Source organism: Chelonoidis abingdonii, chromosome 4 (genome assembly GCF_003597395.2).
Source record: "Chelonoidis abingdonii isolate Lonesome George chromosome 4, CheloAbing_2.0, whole genome shotgun sequence".
Taxonomy (NCBI): Eukaryota; Metazoa; Chordata; order Testudines; family Testudinidae; genus Chelonoidis; species Chelonoidis abingdonii.
Window position 1 is genome coordinate 53,173,311 of NC_133772.1, and position 25,027 is coordinate 53,198,337.

A 25,027-nucleotide genomic window follows, 5' to 3' on the forward strand; every position below is an offset into this window, starting at 1 on the left:
AATTATAGTAATTACTCCACTAAGAAAAAGTGTAATTTGTTAACATTTGCTGGCAATTTAAATCTTTAGATATAGATATATAGAGAGGTCATGGACATTGACAGAAGATGCTTATTTATTGCATATAAGTTTTTAAAAGTTATAAAGTTTATTTTTCACTTGAAGCAGTGCTTAAATTTGTAAGTTATTCTAAAACTGCTTTAGCCATCATTGATCTGCACAGATAATTAACAACTCCATAGAGACTGTATAATACCAATGTATTCTGAAATAATGTTTAATGAACCAAATTCTGCCCCCATTAATATCCATTCAACCCCATTGAGTAGGACCGAGAAGTTTTTTAGGCCGTTAACAGTGTTGTTCCTCTTGACGAGATACTGAACAATACTTTTCTAGGCTGTGCAGATTGTGTGCAGCTAGAATGTTAATGCAAGGTTTATTCCCTCTCACATATAGGATTTGATCCTGCCAAGTCTGAGAGCATTCTCATTGACATAAATGGGAGTTGAGGGCATCCATCATCTTGTAGGATTGAACCCTGTATGCAGATGAAATTCAAATAATTGTGCCATGATAATATTTAACATGAATAATTTCTACATACATTGACTTTTAACTTATTAATCCTTTTTTATTCTTGTATCTTCTTATCCCTTACAAATACAGGGAGGTAAAAATCAAAAAAGAACCCAAAAAAGGAGACTGACCAAGCAATAACATGCATATAGCAAAAAAGAAGGCCCCTAGCCTCTACAGATCTTTCAATTATCATATAATCTCATGGCTATAAAATCTTTCTTAAAATAATAAGGATTGCATACAGTTACCTGTCCCCCAGGTCTCACTTTACATAAACATACGAGAGGAAATGACTCTTTTCTACTTTTTAGTTTCCTCATGGTCCAAGAATATCTGAAACTCAATACAGTAAAAGCTTTGTTATCCCGCATGTTGAGGGAATCGGGGGTGCCAGTAAATCAAAACTTCCTGTTAACTAAGAGTGAGGGGTTTTGGGTACAGGAGGGGAATCAGGGCTGGGATGTGGGAGTGGGTGCAGGATGCAGGCTCTGGGAGGGAGTGTGGGTGAGTGAGTGGTTTTGGGATGCCGGATCCTGGCATCATGCACTTCGGGCAGCTCCCCGGAAGCGGTGACCTGTCCCTGCTGCTCCTGGGCAGAGGCACGGCTAGGCGGCTCTGTGCACTGCCTATGCCTGCAGACTCTGCCCCCACAAATCCCACTGCCAGGGAACCGCGGCCAATGGGAGCTGCAGAGCCAGTGCGGAGCCAGTGCTCAGGGCCAGGGCAGCACACAGAGCCCCTGTGGCCGTTCCTCCACCTAGGAGCAGCGGGGACATGTCGTCGCTTCTGGGGAGTCAGGTAGTGAGCCTGCCAGCCCTGCGCCAATAGGACTATAAACCCAATTTTCAATGAAGATCAGAAATGCCAGTTTTTAGAGCTTTTGGGTTGGTAAAGTGCTGGATAACACAACTTTTACTTTACTATTTAATAAAATCAGCTTGTAAGCATCTGTTTTAGAAATAAACTGAAAAGGTTCAACTCTGTGCAGAGGCCCACAGCTGGAATAGTTATTTTTGTTTATCATACTATGTACAAATTAGAATATGCCACCATCTTGTTATTGAACAAAGAAGAAATAACTAATTAGGTAGGCAGCAAAGTATTCTGATTCTCCAGAGCATCTAAAAATATCATTCTTTGGAGACCGTACTTTCAAAAATGAGATAAAGGGTAGCCTGCTCTAGGCTGAAGCATTTGTAGATATGGTAGATTGTTTGGAGAGCAATATTACAGGAATTAGTACTTAAAAAAATTAGTTCTGGTGAAAAGTGATGCATTCAATTTGATGGAAAATGGAGTTTTTCATTTTTCTACCAAGTAAATACAGCAAAGGCTAGTGAGAGTTTAAGGTTTCCAAAATGCTTCTCCAATGTACCTCCATTCTAGTTTGCAGGGAATACCTTCAGTTACCAAGACCCTCAGAGTCTGTGCTGAAATTGCCAACAATGGACAAAATAGAACCAAATGTAGTGTTTTTTTTTGTAGTACGTATAGCTGTAAAGTAGCAACTAAATTAGCAACTAGGCACTTGGCCATTTAGGCTGAGATTTTCATAAGTGCCTAAGGGGGTTAGGCACCCAACCTCCCATTGAATTTCAGTAACACAAACTTATTCTGCAACAATATTTTATGGCCAAAATTCAAGGGGAGTTAGGTTTGTACTGCTTTAGGCACCTATGAAAATCCCAACTTTAATATTTGCCCTTACCTAATGTTCTATATTGATTCTACTATACACACAAAATAGTTTTAACATAGACCCATCACACAGGGTTATGGCTCATTAGTTACACCTACAGAATAGCAACTCTCCATAAAAAATTGTCAGCCAGGTTCCATTCTGTTTTAACACTAGTTTTTCAGAAGAAAACTATATGAATATTGCCACTTCTACTCAAGTATCAAACATGAAAACTTAGGTTTGTTCATTTAAGTAGCACTAAATCAGTTTTGAACCTGGTCTGTAGTCTCTTGTATTAGGATCCCATTTTGCTGCTACTAACAGGAGACTCAACTGGCAAATGCAGTTAATATGCATTTCAAAAAGCATTAGTAATAGTGAAGAATATTCTTAAAATTTTAGAACAATGTGCTCAGGAAAATGGATGCAGTTTTCTTTTAAGGAAGGAATCTCTAGGTCCATTTACAAAAATGTCTCTGGAAGAAGTCAGGGCCCCTTTGCTTTGGGTAGTAAGGAGTTAATATTGCATGACTTGACCTTTTATGAATGAGTCATAAATCCTGGAACCAAAGTTTTCCATTTCCATTTTTTTGTGTTTTATTTAGTTATATAGAGAATTTGAAGAAGATTAGGCTACTATTAATGTCACTGGCATATCCCTCTACTAATGACTGTAGGAATTGTGTGTATGATTTTGCATAAATCATCTTTAATAGCAGTCTGCTACATTTCTGTTAATTCTACCTATTCTTTTTGACTCATCAGTTCATGACAAAGATCCAGTGAGATACTTTATCATTCAGCATGGACATGTCCAAACACTGGACCAAATTCAGAGGTCCTTACTCAGGGTCTGATCATATCCTTGTGTGTGAAAACTGGCCCAGAGGGAGTTGAGAGGGGAAATGTTTGCAGAGATTTCTCCTTAATCTTTCCATTGTAGGAGTTCAGGGTCCTATCTCCTGCTCACTGTGGGCCCAACAACAAATCCAGTAGATTCTAGGTGATCAGAGGGAGATTGGTGACTCCACAATGACTCTGGGTCCCCAGTGACTGTCTCCATCTGCCCACATTCACAAGACTGCTAAACTGGCAGCTGTCCCAAGGACCACCCTTAAGAAAGGATACCCACAGTAGATTGGTGCTATGGAACTAATATAGTAACGATTGCCACTCGGCAAAACAGGAAACAACAGAAATTTGCATCCTCCCACTCCAGCAAACCCAGTCTGCCTTATTCTCCCATTGCCCTCCAAGTACCTGTGTAGATCACACAACCTAACAGCGAGTCCAAGGAAAGAGAAAGTGGAGGAATGTTGCCATGGAGCCAAGTGAGAAGAGGGTGATCATGCAGAAGAAGGAGATCAACTTATAGATTTTGGGGGCACAACAAAACTCTCAATTATTACTGTTACTCAAGCAAACTCATATTAGCTTCAGCGGGAGTTTGCTGAAGAATGGATTGAGTCAAAACTGACTAAGGACCTCAAGATTTGGGCCACTCTAGATGAAGTACCTCATAAACAATTATATTTTCTCTTTTACAGCAATCAGAACAAACTTGTGCACATGTGAGAAAACATGTGCATTCAAGTACTTCCACTGCAGGATTAGGACCTTAGGTTGCTACTATGCCATAGCCTCATAGGTTGTGCTGTTGGGAAACTCATTCAGATATTCACGCAGAATTTTCCTCCTCTTAAGTTCAACCTATTCTAGTCATACATCATCAGTTCTTCTACCTGCTTCATGTGTTACACCATTCTAATAGCTGGAGATATTATGTGCTCCTATGCTCTTTTACCCTTGCCATATGACCATTAATGCATTTACGCTCATCTCACATTTTACTGCAGGAGTGGGCAAACTATGGCCCAGGGGCTGCATGCCATCCTTCAGACATTTTAATCCAGGCCTCAAGCTCCTGCTGGGGAGTGGGGTCGAGGGCTTGCTGTGCATGGCTCCCGGAAGCAGCGACATGTGCCACCTCTAGCTCTTTTGTGTAGAGGCAGCCAGGGGGCTCCATGTGCTGCCCCAAGCGCCACCCGCAGCTCCCATTGGCTAGCAAATGGGACCAATGGGAGCTGCAGGGGTGGTGCCTGTGAATGGGGCAGTGCGCAGAACTGCCTGGCCACGCCTCCACGTAGAAAGCAGAAAAAGGGACATGCCACTGCTTCCGAGAGCTGCTTGAGGTAAGCACCACCCAAAGCCTGCACCCTGACCCCCTCCTGTGCCCCAGCCCTCCCACCCTCTGAACCCCTCAGTCCTACTCTCCTGTACCCCAGAGCCTGCACCCCTCAACCTCCAACCCACACCCCAACCTCCTGCCCCAGCCTGGAGCCCCCTCCCACACCCTGAACTCCTCACTTCTGGCCCCACCCCAGATGGAGCCCTCACCCCCTCCCTCACCTAACCCCCAATTTCAAGAGCATTCATGGCCCCTTGGGTCAACAAGTTTGCCCACCTCTGTTTTATTTCCATTATATTTTCCCTGCAAACTTTAATTGATTTTGTGTACTCTTCTTTGATCTTTTAGTCATTCTAGTTCTAAGAAACAGACTTGGACAAAAAGTATCATCAAGTGACACTTAGGCGGGTGGCTTGGGAGGAATCTAGCTCTAGGGGTGATCATAAGTAAAGCTATGTTTTGGTCATGGGTATTTTTAGTAAACGTCATGGACAGGTCATGGGCCTGTGAATTTTTGTTTACGGCCCATGACCTGTCCATGATGTTTACTAAAAATACTCTCAGTGACTAAAACTTGGGTGGAGGTGGTCTGAGGGGGCAGTCTGGGGGCACCACAGGTGCTGGGGGAGGTGACCAGGGATCCCCGTTTGTACTGGGGGAGGAAGGGGGCCAGGCTGCAGTGCATGGCCTGGGACCTCCGCTGGTACTGGAGGAAGGGGTTGGCAGGGCTTCCTACTGCAGCTCCTAGGCAATGGAGGCACGGGCCAGGGCAGGGACTCTGCTGCTCCTGCTGCAAGTGCCAGCTGCCGAAGCTCTCATTGGCTGGGAATCGCAGCCAATGGGAGCTGCGGGAGGCAGGGCCTGCAGGTGTGGGTAGCACGGAGACCCCTGAAGCCCTCTGCCACCTAAGAGCTGCAGGGGGGTCCCCCCACTCCAGGTAAGCGCACCCCCCACACTCCATCCCCTAACCTCCTCCCCCACACCCAAACTGCTGCTGCTGGCCCAGGGGCTGTCCAGGGCCAGCACCAGCCACTGCAGAAGGCATGGAGGTCATGGAAAGTCACTGAATCCATAACTTACGTGACAGACTCCCAGCCTTAATCATAAGAAAACCTGCCCACAACAAAGATATTGTCTTGCGGCAAATGGAGCTCACCCGTGTAAACATTTAAAAAATAGAAAGAAGCTTGAAAAGGACCAATTAGTGAAGAAAGAGATAGTGGTTCCTCTCTTTTTCTAGCTAACATATTTTGTACAGAGATACAAGGTGGGAGAGGTAATATCTTTTATTGGACCAACTTCTGTTGGTGATCTGTGGAGCTCGAAAGCTTGTCTCTTTCACCAACCAAAGTTGGTCTAATAACAGCTATTACCTCATCCACCTCATCTCTCTAATATTCCAGGACCAACACAGCTACAACAACACTGCAAACATATTTTATACAGAAACTGGCTAATTTATGTAGGAGGGCAACATCAATCTTTATTCCCTATACACCCCAGGAGCAATAATAAAATGAAAAATGAAAAACATTCTTAATGCTCTCAAAAATGAGATACTATGAACTGATTTCTTCCATGTTACACATGTGTCTGATAAGGATGACCCTGCATTGGAAAAAAAACAGAGAGGTGTATTGGATGTCTGTACCAGAATGGTAAATATTAATTCAAAGACAAGACAAACTATTCAGTATGGTTTCTGAATTATGATGAAGGGAACAAATGGATAGAGAATTGCTCGTGAAAATGCATATACCCACCTACCTGTTATGAAAATGATTTCTATGTTTGCCCAATAGTTAGGTTCACTACTGTTTCCCGAAGTGAGCTGATAATAGATGTCACTTTCAAATGTCATGGACAAACTCCTCTTAGCATCAACATCATTGCATTCTAAGGAAAAGGATTTTAAGACTGCTATCAAACAACATGCATATTGAAGCTATGTCTACACCACACACTAGGGGTGTGACTCCCCTGCTTGTGTACACACATTTGTGCTGTCAACATGCTAGCGTGAGTATAAACAGCAGTGTAGCTGCGACAGCACAGGGAGCGGCAGCAGAGGCATTGCCTAGCTGTGCCAAGTACAAACCTGCCTGAAACCAGCAGGTATGTACTCAGCATGGCTAAGCCAGGCCTCTGCTGCCGCTACCAGTGCTACTGAGGTTACACTGCTATTTATATTTGTGCTAGATCGATGAGCGCTAGCATGATTATGTGTACATGGGCAGGGGATTCACATCTCTAGCTTACAGTGTAGTGTAGATGTAGCCTTACACTGTAAGGTCTTTGGGGAAAGGGCCATCCTGATCTATGACTAGGCCCCTACATGTTACCATAATACAAATATATGTCTGCAGACATCTTTGCTGACTGAGTGTAACTGATGCAGTAACCAATTTTTTTGCCACCTCTCCTCTCAAACTGGAGAAGCCTAGGAGATGTTACTACTCTCAAAACTGTATATTTCAGATCACATCTTCCCTTTAGGCTAGCATGTAAGTTGAGTTGGGAAGATCAGTAGAAATGAGTTCTGAAATGGCAATTTGATAATTTTCTTAGCAAACAGAAAAGAACAAATTGACATTTTCTTTGTGAAAAATATCCCATGTCCTTTGATGTCAATTCATTCCATTTTGGGGAATCATTTAAAGTTATGCTACATGGAGCTATAATTTCAAACACATTATACATATATTAAAAAAATCACATAAGCATCAGTAGAGCTGGAAAACAAATTATATAATTTGGAAAAAATATTAGAAAAGACTTAATTTGGCAACATTAAATAAGTTTAAAGCAACTAGGGCAGAACAGAATTGGTTAGTGACCCTATAAGCTAAACACAGCTTGTTCTTATTCAAGCAAAAAGTCTACCAAGTGAAGAAATAAATGGAACAAAACTTCTTTCTGTGATTATTAAAAAAAAAAAAAGGATAGGAAAGAACACATTCTCTTGACTAAAACCACCGTAAACAGGTTACTTTGGGATCCTAAGAGGTATTTGCAGTCCTTTAGGAAGACACAAATTACATTAAACTCCACAGCTCATCTAAGCAAGTGTCAAATGTAGCTAGTTAAATTTTGCATTGCCGGAGTGATAAAAACAGAGAAATGACTAGTAATGTGCAAAGAGGTTACTCTCATGGCTCAGATTTTAGAAAGCCTTATTCAGCAAACAAGATCAACTACTTCATGACCTAACTGGCAGTTCAAAGTGCGGTTCCACTCTGAAAAATGACTACATAAAAAAGAGCACCCTTACTCAGCAGATCTGATCTCTGAGGATATTCAGAGTCTGATCTGCTTACTTTAGTGATGAACTTGTTTTTACTGCTTATTACTTTTGTTAGCATGGCAAAATAAACATAGGGAAGGAGAAGAGAGTTGGTTGCTTTTCCTGTTTATGAATCCGAGTGATATCTTAAAGTGTTGCTTTACACTAAAAAATGGCACATTCTTAAGCAATCCGCTCGCTGCGAGGATTCAGAGTCCAATATGTTATTTTACTGAAAAGTTAAAACTAATTTTTACTCCTGTTGATGATGGTATTGGCTCTGCAGTTCTACGTTCCGACTGGAACTTCTGTATGAGTCAGAAAAACCACAACTTCACTTCCAGGTTGAGTTTGCAGGGTTGGCAATTTGAGGGAAAAAACACACCATCTTTTCATTTGTGACCATCATGATCCAGAAGTCACAAACAATAAACATGAAACCCCATTGTGCCATATTGCAGAGTCTCAGAGCAGAAAAACATTGCAAGCAGATATCGACCTTACTTTGCCATACATGTTTCTGGCTTCAGAAACATCTCTTTTCTTGTATTATGATGGCAGGATTATGATGGCTCTCATCACCTCTTTTCTTGTATTATGATGGCAGGATGAAGGACTCTTGTATTATGATGGCTCTCATCACCTCTTTTCTTGTATTATGATGGCAGGATGAAGGACTCTCACTATCCCCACTGTTATTCCAAATGGATCCTTACAAAGGCACTGATCCATTGCAGGATTGGTGCCTAAAGCACTGCTCCTGTTCCCATTAAAGTCAGCTACAGAACTCCCATTAATTTCAATGAGATAAAAGGTTTGCAAAGCATATTTTCCAGTAAGACTTTTGCTTGCACTGCACAGCTACCCAATTGTTTCACCTGAAATTCATTCATCCTAGCTGTTGACAGCAAGACTCAGAAGCATTAGTAATAATATGCTGTGAAGTATCTTTCGGTTCAATCTGACCTAGTTTCATTTTAATATTGGAAAGAAAGAGTTCTTGTATTAAAACACTGCCCTTATTTTTTTCCCTAATCAATAATTTTGTCTAAAGGAGTCTATTCTGAGTAGGCAGCTCTTCTACTATTTACTGACTGGACTCTTTTATGCTGCACCCCACATCTTTATACCGTTATTTTCAGTGGGTGAAACTTTTTTTTTTAACCATTTGATTCAGAGAGACTATTTCAAGTGTGTTGAAGAAACCTGCTTGAGGCCTCAGTCAAAGAGGACAGAGTGAGGCCTTAATAGGAAGTCATGAGACTCTTTGTAGTTTATCCCTTTAAAATAATTGGAGACAATTTTTGTACTGGGATTTAAAAACAAAAGATCCTCTCTGCCATCTATGGGCAGGAAGGCCATCCTATTTCTTCTGTCTCTTGCCAAGAAATTCAACAGGAATCTCACTGGTCAAGATAGCAATGATTTGGCTGCCTCTCAAAAGAGCTTATGTATTAGCTGAGATTGTGATGAATGCCCCAAAGCTGGATTTATATTTAAAAGGATTTTGCTTAACTCAGGCAATGATGCAATTCCAAGGTAAACCACTAAAGGGTATTTGATTTAAAACACAGGGTCCAAAACTGTGCCACTCCTCCTAGGGTAAAATAAATAAAATCAATCATCTCAATTCAGTGCATCATCTATAGTTGTTATATTAGCAAAATAACTCTACCATGAAAGATCCATTTGACAACAGATGCTCCAGTACCACAGCACATATTTGTAAACTTCAAGAGGGGGCTCCACAAAACAGTAGCAGCACTGCCGCGCACCCCAAATATAATCAACAAAGAGAGTCATGTGTACCAGTGAAGGTTATTCCAGATACAAAGATAAAGAAGCTCCACCAGCGCAGAATGCAGCTTTCTTTTCTAACTTTAAGACAGCGGTTATTAACCTGGGGTGCACGTACCCCCTGGGGGTGTGAGATGCCCTTTCTGGGGGTGCAACACATGCCAGATTTTTTTAGAAGGTAAACTTTCGAAAACACAAATTAAGCACAGGCACATATGTATTCATGTATTCTTAATTTTACTGTGAAATTAAAATAAATGTATAATTCTCTCTTTCATTCTATAGTTATGATATACCTAGGTTTAAAGAACAGACCTACTTCAACTATTTTTGATAAGGGGTGCAAGAACATATTTTGAGAGCCAAAGGGGTGCAGGCTGCAGTAAAAGTTAAGAACCACTGCTTTAAGATGTGCACTGATGCAGCTATGTCAGTGGCTGGAAACTAGAAAAATTTCCAATTCTAAGGCACTTGAGGCCTTAACTGAAAACAAGGAGGTCACAGAGATGTTGGCCATAATTCAAATGCCTAACAGATTGGTTAATTATTATGGTAATACAACTCATCTACTATAAAGCTCTAAATCAACTAGCCTTACCTAAGATGAAGTGCTGCCTACTGTACTCAGTCTGAGAACTTCCATAACCACCCTCAAAAGATGGAAGGAAAAGAAAGAAGTATGATGTAGAAAAAGTGGGAGACTACAACAAGCCACCTTACAAGAGAAATAATTTCCCATGTTTGCATTCTGTTAAGGTTGGCAAGCAGGCAACATAGATTCAGGGGAAAAAAATCAAAAGTGTTTTTAATACAAGTGCAGATTGGCAGCTGTAGGGGAGGAGGAAATCAGTACATTGTCAGTTGAGAAAGACAGGAAGAGAATTGGTTTTCTGGCCAGCAGAAAGGTCAGGACAGATAGAAAATGAGGTAGAACGGTTAGTAATTCACTTTTCTTCAGTAGTCACAAAAACATCTTATATTAAACAAATACACCCAGGAAAGGAAAATATGCCTCCCAATTCCCTGTCTTCTGAGAGCTCTGCTCTTATAGTTCCACCAGGATTCTTACAACAATGAAGACATGAAAAGTCTCTCCTTCCCCTAGATTTACAGCACAAAAATAAAAACTCCAGAGTTCCTCACCCTCAAAATCCATACCTTTGCCTCCTACTTCCCTACTTATAGATTCCCAGGACCGGAATGATGTTCTAACTCTCTCACAGTGACAATTATCTAATACAGTGAGTGGTTCAATGTTTTTATTCTGCAGGCTGCTTGGTAAGATTAAGAACTTCTCATGGATCAATCTCCCAGTTCAGCAGCCCACTTCCCTTTCTGCTCGGTTCTGAAAACATGTAAAAATGAGCACTCCAGGAAGAACTCCATGCACTGCTGGTGGTCCTGAGACCACAGTCTGAGAACCACAGATCTAATGTACGCATATACACAAAGACCAATATTTTTAAAATTAGGTGCTTAAAGTTAGCTCCTAAAACTACTTTTTAAGTATCTATATAAATGTGTCCTGATCTTTAAAAACAATGGGACTTGAGAGTGCTCAGCATTTCTGAAAAATCAAGCCATTTATTTAGGTATCTAAATATGGATTTAAGTGCCTATATGTTATACACCCAAGTTGGAAAATTTTGTTCTGAAAAACTGAAATTTTGGGTAAATGGGGATGAGGGAGAAATGAGTGGGGAGATTCTTGCTTTTCTTTATGAAGCAGACAACAGAAAAAACTGAACAAATTGTTATGGACAGATGGTTTGTAAACCTATTCCCTGTGTTGCCCAAAAGATTGCCCTCCAAAAATAGAACCAAGGAAGATGGCAATAACATACTAATCCTATCAGAGTAAGTTAAGAAAAAGGAAAATGCAGACTGAATGGCTTTATGTACAGTGAAAAATCTACCCTTTTTTTTTTCTTTTTAATGTGATGGGGCCTAGACATTTAAGAACAGCAGCTTAGGAGAAGAGCAGTAAGACAATTAATAGTTTTATTTCTTTGTAATAGTTTAATTGTAGTGCAGGAGGTAAAATGTTCCCTAGGTCTGATTTGTAAAAATTAGGGCTGTCAAGCGATTAAAAAAAATTAATCGCGATAAAAAATCAATAATGATTAATTGCACTGTTAAGCAATAATAGAATACCATTTATTTAAATATTTTTGGGTGTTTTCTACATTTTCAATTATATTGATTTCAATTACAACACAGAATACAAAGTGTACAGTGCTCACTTTATATTTATTTTTTATTACAAATATTTGCACTGTAAAAAAAAAGAAATAGTATTTTTCAATTCACTTAATACAAGTACTGTAGTTCAATCTCTTTATCATGAAAGTTGAACTTATCAATACAGAATTACGTAGAAAAATACTGCCTTCAAAAATAAAACAATGTAAAATTTTAAAGTCTGCAAGTCCGTTCAGTCCTACTTCTTGTTCAGCCAATTGCTCAGACAAACAAGTTTGTTTACATTTGCAGGAAATAATTCTGCTCACTTCTTGTTTACAATGTCACCTGAAAGTGAGAATAGGCATTCTCATGCCACTGTTGTAGCTGGCATTGCAAGATATTTAGGTGCCAGATGCACTAAAGATTCATATGTCCCTTCATACTTCAATCTTCATTCCAGGGAACATGTGTCAATGCTGATGATGGATTCTAACTGATAACAATCCAAAGCAGTGCAGACCAATGCATGTTCATTTTTATTATTTGAGTCAGATGTCACCAGCAGAATACTGATTTTCTTTCTTGCTGGTTCAGGTTCTGTGGTTTCTATATTGGAATGTTGCTCTTTTAAGTCTTCTGAAAGCATGCTCCACACCTCATCCCTCTCAGATTTTGGAAGGTACTTCAGGTTCTTAAACCTTGGGTCGAGTGCTGTAGGTATCTTTAGAAATCTCACATTGGTACCATCTTTACGTTTTGTGAAATCTGCAGTGAAAGCATTCCGAAAATGAATAACACGTGCTGGGTCATCATCGGAGACAGCTATAATGTGAAATGTATGGCAGAATGCGGGTAAAACAGAGCAGGGGACATACAATTCTCCCTCAGGAGTTGAATCACAAATTTAATTAACACATTTTTTTTTTAACGAGAATCATCAGCATGGAAGCATGTCCTCTGGAATGGTGGCTGAAGCATAAAGGGGCATATGAATGTTTAGCATATCTGGCATGTAAGTTTCTTGCAATGCCGGCTACAAAAGTGCCAGGCAAATGTCTGTTTTCACTTTCTGGTGACATTGTAAATAAGAGGGCAGCATTATCTCCTGTAAATATGAACAAACTTGTTTGTCTTAGTGTTTCGCTGAACAAGAAGTAGGACTGAGTGGACTTGTAGGCTCTCAGCTTTAACATTGTTTTATTTTTTAATGCAGTAATGGTTTATTTTTTTGTGAGAACAGCAAGGCCAGTTTTCTTGCTGTGAGAACAGCAAGGTCAGTTTCCATGAATTTTGGCCTATGTATCCTGCAGCTCTTCAATGTTCTGAAAAAGTAAAAAGAAGTTCTACAAAAAGTGGAAACATGGATAGATTACGAAGGTGGAGCATAAAAGAATAACATGAGAATGTAGGAATAAAATCAGAAAAAGTAAGGCACAAAATGAGTTACCCTAGCAAGGTACATAAAAGGCAATCAGAGGTTCTTTAAATACGTTAGGAGCAAGAGAAAGATGAAGGAAAGCGTAGGTCCTCCTCTATTTAGGGGGAAAGTGAGCATTACTGAGCAAAGTATTATATTTAGGAAGGAAAAATCAAATGCATAACTACCAAACAGGGAACAGCTGGCTAGGTGGTAGTGCTGCTGAAAAGGATCTGAGGGTTATAGCAGATCACAACTGAATGAGCCAATGTAAAGCAGCTGTGAAAACAGCAAATATTCTGGGAGGTATTAACAGGACTCTCATATGTAAAACATGAGAGGTAATTGTCCTACTACACTCTGCACTGGTGAGGCCCTAGCTGGGAAGTATTATGTCCAGTTCTGGGTGCCCGTTTTGGGAAAGATGTGGACAAATTGGAGAGAGTCCAGCCGAGAGCAACCAAAGTGATAAAAGGGTTTAGAAAACCTGATTTATCAGGAAATGTTAAAAAAAGGGCATGTTTAGTCTTGAGAAAATACAACTGCGTGGGGGGGGACTTGAAAACAGTCTTCAGATATATTAAGGGCTGTTATAAAGAGAATAGTGATCAATTGTTCTCCACATCCATTGAAGGTCAGACAAGTAGTAATCAGCTTAATTTGCAACATGGGAGGTTTAGGTTAGATATTAGGAAAATCTTTCTAACCATTAGGATAGTTAAGCACTGGAATAGACTTCCAAAGGGGACTGTGGAATCCCTGTCACTGAATGTTTTTAAGAAGCGGTGAGACAAACACCTGTCAGGGATGGTCAAGTTTACTTGGTCTTTACTCTGTACAGGGAGCTGGACTAGATGACCTCTCAAGATCCCTTCTACCTCTACATCTCTGATTCTATGCCACACAGAATGGAATTTTCTCAGACTCCTTGCCCTTTGGCTATTCCCCCCTACCTTAGATTTCCAGTAGAGTCCTAAAATGTGTCCTCATCTGCTAAGACAAAGGTGATTGTGAAACTGACAGACTGGTCAACTTGTGTATGACCAATAACAACAGAAGGCACCGAAATGGTAAACAGGGCCATTCCTCATAGATAGTTATCAATGCCATGTTAAGTACTCTCAAATCTTTAACATATTTCCCTGTATGTATTAGAAAATCACGAGTAGATGCTAAGTGTATTTGTCTGTGTTTACCTATATCTTGTTAGAAGTTTAACAATGTGATCTAATTAGCTTATGGATGAAAAATCCTGTTCCTGTCTTTTGATGCTTCATTATTGTATTCTATTAATTCAAAAGATGTAAGAAAGTGTAGGAACTAATATTTACATTGACTTCAGCTTAATTATCCGATATAATGAACTGTCTTAATAATCTGAATGGCTATTGCCTAATGTATTGTCTAAGAAAGGACCCATTGAATAAAAGATCAAATAGTTGGCTCGCTTTCATCAAAGCCTCGTGGTAGGATTACATGTCAGTAACCCACTTGCTTCAATATAAAGGAAGCTTTAGGCTTGGTCCATTTTATCTCAGGTCTGATTCAACTTTGAAGGGAAGGTCTAAGCCACAAGACTGAGGTCTCTAGGTTTACTCTGGATTCACCCTGGAATTCTCATGCAAGAATTTGAACAAACTCTACATCTGAACAACCTATTGGACTACAACCTTTAAAATTGATTCAGCAGCCTCACCATCTCTGCTATGAAACTGACCTAAGGACTTTACACACATTTGTATATATATTGCTCTCTTACCATATATAATGCTCTCTTTTCTTTTATTAATAAATTTTAGATTTAGTTAATAAAGGATTGGCTGTAAGCATGTATTTGGGGTGAGATCTGAAATATTCATTGACCTGATGGGCAGTGTGTCTGATCTTTTGGGATTGGGAGAACTTTAAGTATAGTGAATAAGGTTTTCAATAATCCCTCATTATATTAGATTTGACAGTCTGGATGGGAGCTAAAGGCTGGATTGCTTAAAGGGGACTGTGTTTGACTTCTTGTTAACCGGTGTGGTACTGCAGAAGCTCTTTTATTACTGGCTCAGTGAATCTAATTATAGAATAAACCACCAGTTTTGGGGATTGTCTGCCTATTTCTTGAAGTCTGCCATGAGTGTGGCATTCTCAGTGTGGCCCCTCCTGGCACCATGGTCACAGGGACCCTAGCTAATTCTCTCTCCATCATAGCCCTCTGTTCCATATCTGATTTCATGAGCTCTCCTCTATCCCAGACAATGGTGAATAGCACACAGACCTTAACACTCACTATTTGCTGCCTTAGGATGGCATTGCATTAGAGAGCTAATATGCGGACCTCCTAGACTGTAGAAAGCAGCGCATGGTTCAGATGCAGACATCCCATAGAGATGAATTTATTAAAGGGAGAACACTATATCCTAATAAAGAAGACAGGAAAGAAGTTGGTAAAATACAAGTAGGAGCTAGTCAAATGTAAAGGATTCCCATTTAAATATAACACATGAAGGCAAAGAACTCATAGATTCATAGCTTCTAAAGTCAGAAGGGACATGTATGATCATTTAGTTTGACCTCTGGTATGGCACAGGTCACACAACTTCCACAAAATAATTCCTAGAGTATATCTTTTAGAAAGACATCCAATTTTGACTTAAAAAATTGTCATTGATGGAGAATCTACCATGCCCTTTGGTAAATGGTTCCAAATGGTTAATTACTCTCACTATTAACAATTTATGCCTTATTTCTAGTCTGAATATTGATAAACTGAAATTTTCAAAATATGCAGTTGCGTACATACAAGTACTAGAAGTCTAAATATTAAGATGGGTAAACTAGAGTGCCTAGAATTAAATGAGTTTTTATATAATAGGCATCATGGAAACATGGTGGATAGTCAACGGGACACGGTAATACCAAAGTACAAAGTATGTAGAAATGACAGAATAGGTCGAGTTGGTGGGCGAGTGGCTTTATATGTGAAAGAGTTAAATAAAGTAAACATTTTAAATGAATCAAACTGTACAAATTGCTATAGAATCACTATAGAAATTTCATGCTTGAACAATAGGAATATAGCAATAAGAATAGACTATCAACCACCTGACCAGCATGGCAACAATGCTCGGGGAAATTTGAGAGGCTACAAAGGTAGAACACACAGTAATAATGGGTGTGGGTATATGTCCTGAGTGGGCATACTGAATGGTATGTATCCCTCAGGAAGGGATGCAGTTAGAAAATTTCTAGACACCATAAATGACTGCTTTTTAGAACAGCTTTTCCTGGAACCCACAAGAAGAGGGAGGGAGAGGCAATTTATTGAATTTGTCCTAAGCAGAGCACAAGAGCTGGTCCAAGAGGTGAACACACAGTAATAGCAACCATAACATAATTAAATTTAACAACCTTGTGGGAGGAAAATGCTGAAGAAACCCATCACAGTAGCATTTAACGTCAAAAAGGGGAACTACACAAAAATGAGGAAGCTAGTTAAACAAATTAAAAGGAACAGTCACATGGGTGAAATGCTTGCAAATGGCACAAAGACCATTTAAAAACACCATAATAGAGCCTCCAATTAAATATATAACCCAATTAAAAAAAAAAGTAAGAATAAAAAAATGCAACCATTGCTAAACAACAGAGTAAAAGAGGCAAAAGGCATCCTTTAAAAATTGGAAGTCAGATCCTAGTAGGGAAAATAGAAAGGAGCATAAACCCTGGCAATTCAAGTATAAGGCAAGGCAAGAAAGAATTTGAAGAGCAAATAGAAAAAGACAGAAAAACTAACCACAATTTTTTTTTAAGTACACCAGAAGCAGGAAGCCTGCCAAACAATCAGTGGGGTCACTGGACAGTGGAGGTATTAAAAGAGAACTCAAGGGGGTGGGGGGAGGCCATTGCAGAGAAGCTAAGTGAATTCTTTGCATTGGTCTTCATTGTAGAGGACATGGGGGAAATTCCTGCACCCAAGCCATTCTTTTTCAGTGACAAATCAAGAACTGTCCCAAAGTGAGGTGCCAGAGGAGGTGGGAACAAATTTTTAATTTAACAGTAATAAGTCACCAGGACCAGATAGTGTTCTGAAAGAACTCAAGTATGAAACTGCAGAACAACTAACTGTGCTATGTGACCTATCACTTAAAATAGACTCTGTAGCAGATGTCTGGAAGGTAGATAATGTAACGCTGATATTTTTAAAAAGACTCCTGGCAATTATAGGCTGGTAAGCCTAACCTCAGTACCAAGCAAATTGGTTGAAACTATAACTAAGAACAAAATTATCAGACACACAGATAAACACGATATGTTGGGGCAGACTCAACGCGGTTTCTGTAACGGGAAATCGTGCCTCATCTATCTATTAGAACGCTTTGAGGGTGTCAACAAATATGTGGACAAGGGTGATCCAATTGATATGGTGTTCTTGGACTTTCAGAAAGCCTTTAACAAGGTCCATCACCAAAGGCTCTTAAGCCAAGTAAACAGTCCTGGGATAAGAGGGAAGGTTCCCTCATGGTCAGTAACCATTTAAAAAGATAGGAAACAAAGGATAAGAATAAATGGTCAGTTTTCACAATGGAAAGAGGTAAATAGCAGGGTCCCCCACAGATCAGTAGTGGAACCTGTGCTATTCAATATATTCATAAATAATCAGGAAAAGGGGTGAACAGTGAGATGGCAAAATTTGCAAATTATATTAAATTACTCAAATTAGTTAAGTCCAAAGCTGACTGTGAAGAGTTACAAAGGGATCTCACTAAACTGGGTGACTGGGCAACAAAATGGCAGATTAAATTCAATGTTGATAAATGCAAAGTAATGTGCATTGGAAAAAATAATGCTAACTATACATACACAGTGATGAGGTCTAAATTAGCTTTTACCACTCAAGAAAGAGATTTTGGAGTCATTGTGGATAGTTTTCTGAAAACACTGTTCAAAGTGCAGCAGCAGTCAAAAAAACTAACGGAATATTAGGAACCATTAGGAAAGGGATAGATAATAAGACAGAAAATATAATAATGCCATTATTTAAATCCATGTTATACCCACCCCTTGAATACTGCATGTGGCTCCAGTTGCCCCATCTTAAAAAAAATATTAGAATTGGAAAAGGTACAGAGAGGTATGGCACAGCTTACAAAAGAGATGACTCAGTGAGGATATGGTAGAGGTCTATAAAAATCATGAATGGAGAAAGTAAATGCAGAAGTGTTATTTACTCCTTCAATAACACAAGAACTAGAGGTCACCCAATTCAATTAATAGGCAGCAGGTTTAAAGCAAACAAAAGGAAGTACTTTTTCACATAATGCATAGTTAACCTGTGTGACTTGTTTACAGGGGATGTTGTGAAGGCCAAAACTATAACAAAGCATTCAACAAAGAATTAGATACATTCCTGGACGATAGGTCCATCAATGCTATTAGCCAAGATGGTCAGGGACGCAACCCAATACTCGAGATGTCCATAAACCTCTGACTGCCAATAGCTGGGACTGGATGACAAGGGATTTTAAATTGCCCTGTTCTGTTCATTCCCTCTGAAGCATCTGGCACGGACATCTGTTGGAAGACAGGGCTAGGTGGACCATTGATCTGACCTAGTGTGGCCAATCTATTATTCAAGACAGTAAAAATATCCCAGGTTGGAGAATGCCTAGAATCTCCCTGCTCTGTCTGTTTGGATTTTTGAATGTGGTCATCATTAAATATTTTTAGAAGGCATATAGATGCCAGGCTACCAGATATATTTTTAGTACTGCAGAAGGGTGTTCATCAGTGCAGAGGAACCGGATATGCTAGGTAAATGATACAGACCCAAACTTTTTTGACCTTTAGTGCCAAATTAAAAAAAAAATAAATCTGATTTCTCAAGGACTTGACTTCCAGGTTTCTTTTATTTTTCATCCCAGGGAAGAGCCTTCTCTTCCCAATTTTACACCCTCCATAGTGAAAGTTCCATGTGATGATTTTACTCAGCAAAGAATAGCTGAATGGAGTCTCTTTTTGAGCCCCGGCATACTTTCTTCCGTATCAGCCACGTGGGTCACTGCAAAGCAACATGAGGTGCTCTATACTTGCTTGGAGACCAGTGACGGGGCAAGGAAATCAAATTCTATTCTTGCCCCTTCAATTACCAGACTTAATTACTATCTACCTCGCTCTAATCTCCTGGGTTTCTTTTTCCTTTCCTTTCTTTACTTCTTTACTGTCTACTCATCTCTCAAATTTCTGCTCCGTCACTTCATCACACACACTCAACTGCACAAATTTCCTTCCATCCCATCTTGCACACACACACTCCCCATCTCACTTGGAGATGAGTCACTTAAGCCATTCCCAATACTGGCCCAACTTCCTAAAATTAACAGTACAAATAGATGTCAGTCAATCTGGGTGTCTCAAACATCATGCTATTTCCCACTGGCTCTGTTCCCCCAGGATCCATCATGTCAGTGTGCTGTGAAAGAGATCACCATCTCTAATCTAGGTGGTAAAAGAGTTTATTCTATATCTCTAAGTTTTATTTCCTCATTCACTGACATGTACCACTCATTAGTCCATCAGGCACAGATCTTCAATCAGATCTGAGTAGAGGCTCAAACCAAGCAAAGCTATTGGTCTCATACATGATAAATAGTCTTTCTTCCTGAGGCTAATCAAGTTCTGAAAACAAAGATCATTTAGAGATTCACATGGCTGATAGAATGTAATCACTCTATCTCTCCAAACAATATATTACTGTAAACAACTTTTGCCCAATGTATCTATTGAACAGAATTTGGAAGAGAAGTTACACCAGACTGTAACAATGAGATTGCTTTATCTCATGATAATAGAGATTATAACGTGTCACCAGAGTAATTCTACTGCAATTGCTAGATATAGTATCACAGGGGAAACAAGTAAACAACACAACACATTTTCTGCATAAAATCATACTATCCATGCTAAATGACAAATCTGAGCTACTGAACCTCTGGGGTCCCTGGAATTCCTTCCCCCCTAAACAAACCATTAGAGAAATATAATCTGTTGTGGAAAAGTTTTGCATAGATGTACTGAATGTTCTATAGCTCTCTGTGTCCTATTAATTTCCCAATCAGCTGAGTTGACAAAGGGCCATAGTAATCTCATGACCATATTCTATCTTGCCACTGCAAAGACTGTTGGACAAAACAGAGGAAGTAAAGTCCACGGCCATCAAATCTTGTGAATACTGGGGATCTATTGAGAAAGGAAGTTCTGACCTCTACTATTCAGGTATTTATATAGGCCCTGTTACTGTGGAATCAGAGCACCTCCTTCATGAATATCTCTTCAACAAAGACAGCCTGGAGCTGTGTTGCCATTGTCCAGAAAGTGTTGCGCATTCAATTTCTGGAAAAAAAAAATCACGCTCTTTTAAGTTGTCACAAGTGGGGCAACCAAAACCTGAGATACTCTAACTAGTTATTTTTGAAAATTTAGGCCAAAGTTCTCACTCATCGATGTCAATGGGAGCTTTGCTTGAGTAAGGGCTTTGGCCCATTGGTTTTAAAACTGAAACAAGCCTAGGCTATTAGACAGCAGTGATTTTATGATGCCAGTCTTGATACTACATTGGCAAACAGTTGGAATTTATTCTCCTTTTCTGCAAAACAATTTTAATGAAAAATTGTCAGATTTTCTGGAGATGCAAATTATTTTCCACACCTTTTCCAAATACTCTTGTTTCCAGATTAAAATAAATACTTTGTGCTTCTACAAAAAGAACAGGAGTACTTGTGGCACCTTAGAGACTAAGGGCTTGGCTACACTTGGAAATGTGCAGTGCTGGGAGTTACAGCTGTGGTCGTACAGCTGTGTAGGAACAGCGCTGCAGTGTGGCCACACTGACAGCTACCAGCGCAGCAGTGTGGCCACATTTGCAGCATTTGCAACGCGTGGATTGTGCACTTGGTGGAGCTATCCACCAGCGTCATGCTGCAACGGCTCTCAAAAAGCGGGGGGTGGTGGAGTTGCGACAGGTGAGCGGGGGAGAACGGGAGTGATTTTGGAACGACAGTCCCCTGCCGTTGCAAAGCGGCCATTTCCCCACTCTCTCAACACCATCTTAAGCAAAAAGGCTCAGGACAGATAACAACTTCTCCCGACGACCTCGCGCCCTGGCCTCCCGCCGGCGTGTCTCTCGCGAACAAACATACAGCATGTTCCAGCCTCCCCTGCTTCGCAGTCCAGGAATGGAAGATAACACACGACAGTCATTGAAAAGGTCAATCATTTTAAAAGTTTTGACCCTTCCCCTACCCTGCTCTTATTCACTAAATGCAATTATGCACCCTAAATAGCCTCAACCACATAAGCAGCTGCCACACGGATCCCTCCACCGCCCTCAAACAACCCAGCTGTGAAATTCAAAGCATTCCGCCGCGGCGGCTCGTTGCTGAGTAAAGAGCAGACTGTTTTCGTTTTAAGCCTCTTTCACAATCTTCCGGTTTGTTGTAGACAAGAATTCTGGGATACCTCTTAATACCCTGGAGGCCAATAACAGCGCTGTTGGTGTCCACACCTGATGAGCAGCGCTGCATCACCCGCGCTGGAATCGCTACACCCCAATCAGACCAGGTGTTCAGACAGTGCTGCAGCCAGGGAGTTGCAACGCTGGCTGGGCTTTGTAAATGTGTACACAGAGTGAGTTGCAGTGCTGTAACCCCTTCACCAGCGCTGCAACTCTCCAGTGTAGCCAAGCCCTAACAAATTTATTTGAGCATAAGCTTTTGTGGGAAAGTGTCTCCCGCACAAGGATCTCAAGTTACTTTACAGATATTGGGCTGTACCTTGAAAAAGAGGAACTGAAGCACAGAAAGGCTGAGGAAAAGAATCCTCAGTTCCAACAGGTGGCTCAGGATCTTTACCATGTGGAAAGTAGAGTAATGGACACACAATGAGGCATTAGTTTGGTAGGAAAATTTGCTGTTCATGCCCATGTCTGCCCCTGCTGTTGTGGTGCAGAGACAGTCCATGGTATGCAGAGTGCACAGAGCCCCAGGCATAAGATGTCTACTGTCTGGCCTTCTAGCATAAGCAGATATAAATGTAGCATTTCTAATGCGATGTTAGGTGGGTGCACAAACAAGTATTTGCCCCAAGAACTTCATTTGTACATACATTCCTTTGAAAGGCTCCCAAACAGAAGTTGTAAGTGAATATCTGAAGGCAGAATTTGGCCCTATGTTAGTAATTGGTTTAGTCAGAATTATTGGTTACATTGAACAATGCATTAATGAAAGCTTTCCTCTTTTTTGGCTTTACTGTTAAAACAGTTTTAGGAATAGTCTTGTCTAATAAAATTTTTGCTGGGAAATAGTTTCAACTTTTGACTTTACAAATCATAATTTTATTAACAGGTTCATCATAAATGACAACTGAAATAGGTTCACTCTACCTTTTATGATTATTCCCATGTTCTGTTTTATAGAGATGCCTTTTCTTATTTAAAACATTTTCTTCTGATCCTTTGATGGAAGTGTGTTACAAAATGTTTGCTGGCATCTTTCCTGAGTCCAAATACATTCTAAATTCAAAGCTTCTGTGATTCAAAACACAATATTTGATCATAAAAAGCTTTGGAATTAAGATTATTTCATGTCATTTTGTAAATGCTTTTTTAAAACCAAGATTAAAACTATAACGAAAAATACATCCATTACCATTGACTAAAGTAGAAACAAAATTCAATTTGAGTCTGTAACTTGAAGTTCCTGAAGTGAAGAACAGTGACTCTTTCACAGTGATACAGAAAAGGAACAACAATGTGTTTGTGCCCTTGTTTATTTTTTTATTTATTTTTATTTTGCTTCTTTATGTTGTATGAAAAAGGCAGGAAAGGACTTGAAAAATGTTTAGGTATTTATTATTTTTGTTGTCTTTAATTTCAGAAATTAAGTTCCTGTCAATTCTGTCAAACTCTAAATTTACATACCATTTCTGGTATAACTAACTGCTTCAGTGCCATGGGGGATTGCACCAATTTAAATTATTTTCTCTATCAATTTAGTTAAATTGGTGCAAGCCCCATTATGGTCAACATAAGAAATAGTATTATGACGACACTAGAGATATCATCATGCAAGTGAAACCTGATAAACTGAGAAGGGAAATTATTTTGATTTAGAACTACTTAAAAAGTTTTGGTTTTGTTTGGTTTTGTCACCACCTATTTATCTCAAAAACCAGATTAAAAAATTGCCAGAAAAGCTTTCTTTGTTAAAATGTTCAGTCCTTCCTAGCCCATTCATTTATGGATGGATAAAGCTCCTAATACTCATCTGAAACTTCTCACTAATGTCGCTTGCAAAACCAGGGAGCAGCACACTTTGAATTCCCAATATTTCCAAGGTAAAGGAGAAGCAGAAAAAAACCCTATTTTTTTCTTGTTGCAAGTCATCTTAAAAAAAAGAGAAAAAAGGGGGGTATTTACTGTAAGCTTTTATCATAAAATATATACCTACCAGCTATCAAGTAAATAGCTGTTGGTAAAATCCTGAAAATCTTTTTTGAGTGAAAACTTTCACTAAATGAGAGTTTGGTTGAATAAACTGAGTTGGGATATCAAGATCTGTCTCATTAACAACAGTTTTAGTTTTATTGTTCCTTTCAACCAAAGATCTCAAAGCACTTTGCAAATGTTAAACATCAAAACCACCCATATTACATATTATCTCTGTTTTTCAGATTGCAAATTGAGGCACAAAGAAATAAAGGCCTAAATTTTCAAAAGTGGTCTCTGATTTTGGAAATGTCAAATGCCTAGTAACTGATTTTGAGAAATAGGGAGCAACTACAACTCCAGAAAAAGTCACTGGGAACTGTGAGTGTTCACTTAGAACCTTTAAAGGTCATGTCCTAGGTGAATTAAGTTGAGCAACCAAAAACTGAGTTACCCAAAATCAGTAGAAACGTCAGGAAAAAAAATAGGGATAAATTAACTTGGGTTAGGTCACTCTATTAATTAGTGTTGAGGGGAAGATAAAAACCAGATCCCATTTTTCTCACCCCTTTGCTCCATCCATTAGACAACCTTTGTCCCAATCTGCTCTTTTCTTTTTTTACTTTTTTTCCCCAAGGATCAACTGGAATGAACTGGAATTTCAGCCAAACAATTACAGTCTAATAAAGTTATAAGCAACTGAAAATTAGGTCTTATAATGGGAAGTGTTGGACAACCTTAATAAGTGGTCCTACCAACCCCAACCATAATATATAAAAACATCTCTTTTTATGCCATCTGATTATAATTGCCACACACGACAGAATAGCTGGATCTCCAGGCATGAAGGATACTCAATAATTGTGTTGGAAAAAAAATCTCAAACACATTCAACACAATTTAAAAAAAAAATGTTTCCTAAATAGAACAATATTTGTTTTAGTTGCCATGGCATTTAATGGCAACATGTAAATTCATTTTAAAGAGTTTTTGGCTCTAGTGTATTTTCTGTTGCTCTCTTAAACAGAAAAGCATATTTTATAATATAAAAAGGATAAAGTAACACTGAATATACTATTTTTTCTTTTTATTATAGGAAATATTTTAATTTAAAAGCTAGCTCTGACTATAAAGTTTCCTCCAAATTCCTTATAGTCAATTAATTCAAAGAAAAATGGCTTCAAACCTTGATTAGAGAAGTCAGAAACATATTGGGTTGATAAACAAAGACTGGGACACTAAAATTCTTACCATATCAAGTCAGTTTTGCATTTGCTAAATCTGAGTAGCACTGCATTCTTCTATTGCCAGCACTGAGATCAAGAGTACTTTGTATTCTAGGTGTGCATGGCAACGCTTTTGTGTTGAGGTGAGCCAAAAAAGAAGTAGCAATTAAAAAGCTCATTTTAAATTACAACTGACAA

General features: G+C 39.4%; 1 protein-coding gene across 7 annotated transcripts in view; it reads right to left on the reverse strand.

Moving 5' to 3' along the window:
• The window catches only part of IRAG1 (inositol 1,4,5-triphosphate receptor associated 1), a 154,673-nt gene that overhangs the window by 107,859 nt on the left and 21,787 nt on the right, over window positions 1–25,027 (reverse strand). For 2 of the 7 annotated variants that reach the window (XM_032762352.2, XM_032762351.2), the window contains exon 1: window positions 24,170–24,244. The exons of 3 other annotated variants lie outside the window; for them this stretch is intronic. In XM_032762352.2, the coding sequence (XP_032618243.1) occupies window positions 24,170–24,186 (17 nt within the window). In that variant the 5' untranslated portion in view covers window positions 24,187–24,244. Of the gene's footprint in view, window positions 1–24,169; window positions 24,246–25,027 lie in introns of those variants that run through there. 2 more of the 7 variants (XM_032762353.2, XM_032762354.2) reach the window with 2 other exon arrangements.